This window comes from Charadrius vociferus, unplaced genomic scaffold (assembly GCF_000708025.1).
Source record: "Charadrius vociferus isolate BGI_N301 unplaced genomic scaffold, ASM70802v2 scaffold385, whole genome shotgun sequence".
Classification (NCBI taxonomy): Eukaryota; Metazoa; Chordata; class Aves; order Charadriiformes; family Charadriidae; genus Charadrius; species Charadrius vociferus.
The window spans coordinates 4,277,911-4,283,707 of NW_009648925.1; the positions used below are offsets into that span (position 1 = coordinate 4,277,911).

A 5,797-nucleotide genomic window follows, 5' to 3' on the forward strand; every position below is an offset into this window, starting at 1 on the left:
TGTCTAAAAACATCACAAGATTTTTTTCTCTTCAGTTACAACATTAACTTACTCCCAAGTATTTCTGCAACAGCCTCACGGGTCACTAACGTTTCTGACTCCAAGTAGACTACAAATGCTGCCAGAAACACCAACCGCTGAAGCACAAACCTCCAGTGCTCGTGAAATCTGTTGAAGAAAACACCAAGTCAAGGTATAAATAAATAACATCTATTACTGCAGAGTTAGGCAACAAGCATACATTATGTATACATTATATTTTCCTCCTTTACACATAGCACTTTGCAATAATTTTGGCTTAATAAAACACCACCAGCTCAAAGTCATCTCCTTGGTACTGCACACCTTCCCCCAGGACGCTACGCTGGACGCCAGCACTGCTCGCACCGCTCACCTCCCTACTCAGTTCATGGAGTTTCTCAGGTTGTCGTGCCCAGGAGACACCCAGGGCTTCCCCTCCCTTCTTCCCTCAGCGCATCTGAGCTGACAAGATTCCTGTTCTTTGAAATGTTCTTGCTACACACTGTCCCCTTCTGGCAGCAAACAAAACACAAAGGTGACAACTTCATTTAGTATCTGCAGTATCAAACAGCCATTTCACGTCAGGTTTAGAGCTGTGTTTTAAGAAATGTCCCAAACCTAACAGCTTAACTGAAATTAACAAAGCAGCAAATGCTCTGCTCTCAGAAACAAGGGCAACTCCAATAAAACACCAATTTCTTTTTTTAAAAAAAGTTTCTAGAAAAATAATTAAATACTGGATACGTTTAGTGAAAAGTTAAAAATCAAGAGTTTGAGCAAAAGCATTTTTTATCTGTGCCAATAAAAACCTCACAATTCTCAAAGAGAAAGAAGCATTGGTCCCCATAAACCTTTAAATCATTCTTCCAGAGTAATGATGCTAAATATGCTCAGGCAATTCCCGTATCCGCGTCTGGCTGTGTGTGATCCTGCACACCTGTAATACTGATCAGCGGGAAACTTGGTCTTCAGAGATTCCAGCTGTGTTCTCACTGTACCAAAGTGTTCACGAGCCTTCTGACATTTCTTTGGTACTGAAAAAGAAACAGAACAACATTCAGTACTTGACCAAAACCAGGTTTTTGTAAACAGAGTTTTCTAGTATATGTACGCTCCTTTCTTGTCCAAGACAGTCTACTGACATTCAAATCCATCTAAGAAATACTCATTGTCGCTGCATGAGTCATGCAGGTAGATGAGAAATACTCCTGAGTTTTGGGCTGTCTGATCTGCTCTAGTCCTTAAGTTCTGAACTTGAGACAAGATGCCCCAGTGTTATTTAGGAATCACCGCTAATCATGAATAATTACCGTAGCTATAAAACTTGTGTCATGGGTGAAGAACCCATTCTCTAATGGGCACTGACAGGAGAAAACGCTGGAAAGGTCAAGCAACCTACAGACCAAGAGGCAACGGGGGATACAAACAGATGGAGGCAGGAACGAAGGAATATGCAGTCGATGCGGTGTTTGTCTGTGCAATGAACCAACGAGCAAAGCAGCCTGGCAATGTGCTGAGCAGGGCGACACACAAGCCATGAAAGATGACAAGCAGAGATGGAGAAAGGCTGAAAAAGGCACTGAGTGTAAGACATCATCTGAGGTAGCAGAGGGGCAATTTCATTCGAGGGTCTGTAAATGCAGAAGAGCTGGGACTATGGCAACAGACACCGGGAGGGCAAGGGAGGGAGCCAGCAAGGGCAGCGATGCGGTTAAAGCCCCATGCCACAAGCCCACCCATGCAGCAGCGCTCTGGAGTGGCAGGGCTACGGGTGGCGCTGCAGGAGGAAGGACACAGCAGAGATCAAACATGAGCTGATAACGGGACATTTTTAGTTTTAGCTGTGTGGACGGAGTAAGAGAAAGGGACGGCGAGCTGGGTTCTACAGGTGTTATAAAGAGAGAAACAAGATGACCTAATGCAGTGGTTTAGAAAAAACAACAACAATCAGATCACAAGCAACAGAACAGCACCACACACAGTCGGCCTGAAAGAGCACACAGACCAAGCAGCGCCACCAAATGACCTGTACAGTCAAAGGAGAAACAACTTTCTCTATTTTTCACAGTATTTTTTTCTTATTGATCAGTTAGGTAAGATGAGGTGCAACATCCCTTCAGGAAACTACATTTCCTGCTTTCAAGCGATATATTTGAAGAAACTGGATTTTAGCCTGTCCAATGCATGTTATACCTCAGCAGAGAAACAGTCTCTTTTTTACGTACCACCCACTGCCACCCTGTTGTTGATATGAGTTACAGCCACACTGCACCTGCAGCACCTGCAGGGCTTGACAAAACTAACCAGACCAGTACTTCTTAACTGCAGCCATCTCAGAAATCCTGGTCGTGACCCAAGGAAGGCAGGAGATCAACCCGACAGGCTCTCCTACATCTTGATGTATAGAAGCTAGGATTATTTAAACAAGATCTATATAGGAGCTAAATTTGAAAGCTGTGATGAATGCTTTTTATCAAACAAGCCCTACTAGAAGTCACTTAAGTGTGTTTAAAAAATTTCTTTCAATTAATAAACATCATTTCTGTTAAAAAAAAAAAAAAAGGAGGGGGGGCACTTAAAAATAAAAGTTTCAGAAAGCAGAAGGCAAAAGTGCTCTGTGTGGCAGTGAGAACGAAGGAAATATATGAAGCTCCCTGACAGCTGCCCTTGGAACACCATCCTCAAACTACGACCTCTGTGTCAATCATATAAACTGTCACGTGGCAGCTGGGGACCGAGTAAGGAATAAATTTGCATTTTGGCTTCTGCCGAAGGAACTTGTTACAAAAATAAACAATCTTTACTGTAAAGTTTCAGACAACAGCACCCAACAATACACTCATAACCTCCCAACTTCAAACTATCCTCGTGCATCCTCGCACCACTTGGTCACCACTGATGCTTTGCTAAACTTCACACAATGCGTTCCATGAGCAAATACACACTAAGTTGACTTTCAGCCTCCAAAGACCCTACCTGTCACTCACTCAATCAGCTAACAGCCAGCTGCAGCACACACTGTCCAGAACAGTTTCCTGAGCAGTTCCCAAACTCCGTGTTGGACAGGGAGCAGAGGGCATGGAAGTAGAGAGACCCTCTAACGCTGTTCTGCAGGCTGCTGGCCTGAGGCTCTGCTGGTTTTCCTTCCCTTCCCCACAGCTGAATAAAGGATACAACTGAAAGTGCTTATCCCACAGCTAAACACAGTCTCATGCTCAGTGCAGAGAGACCACAGAGAAGCCGGCACTGCGAAACAGCTGTTGTCTGTGGGGAGGTGGCTGCCCGACAGTACAGGAAATTAGATGAAAAACCTCAATGAAAACAGGTTTAGCCAAGAGGTATTTTAAGTCCCTGGAAAACAGAGGAAAGGTGTTGTGCAAGATATAATTTTAAATACCACTGACTGGTATAGGAAACTGCCCTCCATCAAACTTCCAACCATCCCGTAGTTCTATTAACAGAAATCACGCCACCCCTTACCCTTCTCTTTGGTAGGTTGGATTCCTGTTGTCTCCTTCAGTTTTCATAACTCTATCTCAATTGGTGGTGCAAGAATAATTACAAAGGGTTAACCAGCAGGTTGCAGGAGAAAGTCAGTCATCTCCCACTTACGCTGGCACAAGGGAGGGGGCACAGCAAGCAATATAGCTTCTGTCAGCAGCAGCACCAGCTTAAACCATTCACAGCAATACAGCTGCAGCCACCAAGCATCGTTAGTTACCTGTCACCTGTGAACTTGTAGTAATTAATACTATTTTTGCTTTTTTATTTATTAGTTATTAGTTTATATAGTTTATTTATAATTCAATATTTTTATAGTTCAATATAGTTTACTAATAGTGTGAATAGTTTTTCTTACATCTTAGAACAAATAAATATGAGGCTAAAAAATCTTGATGCTACGAAGTTTAGCCAGAACTCCATTGCAGTGAATAATCCACTCTTTCATAGTTCCAAGAGCCATCATTTATCCCTTTTTAATCTACTAAGGAAGAATCACTCTAGTTTCTTAATAAAAATGTGGTACTGACTCAGCAAACGGATGCTGTAGTAAGCCAAACAGCCATTTAAGTGCACTACACTGCAGAACTACAACCATTATCAAATAAAACTGTAGTCTAAAGATGTGACATCTGACAAGTGCTATTTATCCCCCGAACAATCCTTCTGTTAATTGCCATTATATCATTCTGCTGTAAACCTTTATTAAACTAAACCTTTATTGACTTTATTACGCTTGGAATTGATGACAAACTGACAGGTCTATAATCATGAGTTAGCTCCTAACCTATTAAGCATGCATTCATTATCTTTGGTATTATAAGAATTATAAGCTGAGCTTCCCCCCTCCCCCTCTTTTTTTTTTTTTTTAACTTTAACTAATCCAAATCTCTTCTAAGACTGCAAGTTCCAGAACCACCTCTCTCCAAGAATTAAAAATCTAGTGAAAATACACTGACCCAGACAGAGGTCTCTCCTATTAAATGCTGGAAAGCAATGCCTGAAGTTGATATGCACACAAAACAACTGTCACAACATCCATGGGTTTACTCAGCTTAGAAAAATGAGTCTATGCTGGCATAAATTAGCCAGTTAGCAGTTCTGATTTCTAGCAATGCCAGACTTCCTAAGTAGGCGGAAGCTGCACTTGCCAGTAGAGGTCAAGCCTCAGGTGTTACACGTTGCTGAACACGTACCCTCTGGGAGACCAGAGAAACGCTGGGCTCCAGCACAAGTGTGCTGGTGAATGTCATCAGGCTGATGACAACCAGTCAGCTCTGCAGGTGAATAAAACAGCACCTGGTGAGGTTCCTCCTGCTATTCACCTTCAGAGAGTGGCCTGCCAGATGTCTCCCCTTCCCAAATTCCTCTCAAGAGTTTCCAGGAAAATCTGAAGGATGCTTCTTCTCAGGACATATTAATTGACTTGAAAAAAATAGCTTTTAAGCCACATATTTAAGGGGGAAAAAACCCATTTATTCCAGTAGTTTCACCAGTAAGTCCAAAAATGGGGCTGGGGGAGCAGAAGTTTGATTTGGCATCTAGGTCTGTTCTCATGCCCTAGAGAAAATGGGTTGGCCCGGAAACACATCAACCATCTTAAACAAATTTGGACTGAAAGCAAGGAACAAGGCTAGCTACAACCCAAACCTCAAAACCAGCAGAACAATTCCAGTTGCCAATAAATATACATCAAGGACAGCTCCTGCTTTATCAGCCTTTGCAAATTCCCTTTTGATTTTGCAACATTAAGCAGATTTTACATATACATACACACATAGTCAGTCTCCGTACAAACCAAAGTCCCCTCCTTCCCACAGCACCCTGAACACCCCCCAGCTGTTTGGGGGTGGGGTGAAGAGATGAGGAAGGGGATACAGACACAAAGACCCACCAGTTGATGGTAAAATTAGCAGAATATAAAAAACTACATGCGTGTCGCTTAGAGGGAAACCTGTGAGCCAATTCAACAAGCCAGAAAGTGAACACCTGTAAAACGACCACATTCTTCTGCATGGAGACAGTGAAACACCAACCTGGGGAGGGCAGAAATAGAAGGAATGGTGTTTCCTGAGGATGAACGGCAGCTTTTCTAGTTACCTGGCCTGAAACCTCCCAGCTGCCAACTCGCCCCCCCCCAGCGTGCAGCCTCCAAGAAGCCCACGCAGGACATCCCAGGAGCGCCCACGGGCGACTGAAACCTGGAAATGGGGCGCCCGTGACAGAGGGACCGGCGTACCCCGGGGGGTCCTTTCCGTCCCCTCCCTCCTCCCCA

At 43.6% G+C, this 5,797-nt stretch overlaps 2 protein-coding genes across 2 annotated transcripts in view; one reads left to right on the forward strand and one right to left on the reverse strand.

Moving 5' to 3' along the window:
- The window catches only part of TSN (translin), a 4,401-nt gene extending 2,048 nt beyond the window's left edge, over positions 1 to 2,353 (reverse strand). Inside the window, exons 1-3 of the mRNA XM_009887299.1 lie at positions 2,326 to 2,353; positions 959 to 1,055; positions 53 to 168 (exon numbers count right to left, since the gene is read on the reverse strand). Coding sequence (XP_009885601.1) covers positions 53 to 168; positions 959 to 1,055; positions 2,326 to 2,353 — 241 coding nt within the window. The remainder of the gene's footprint in view (positions 1 to 52; positions 169 to 958; positions 1,056 to 2,325) is intronic.
- Positions 1 to 5,797, forward strand: part of NIFK (nucleolar protein interacting with the FHA domain of MKI67) — an 18,167-nt gene that overhangs the window by 7,263 nt on the left and 5,107 nt on the right.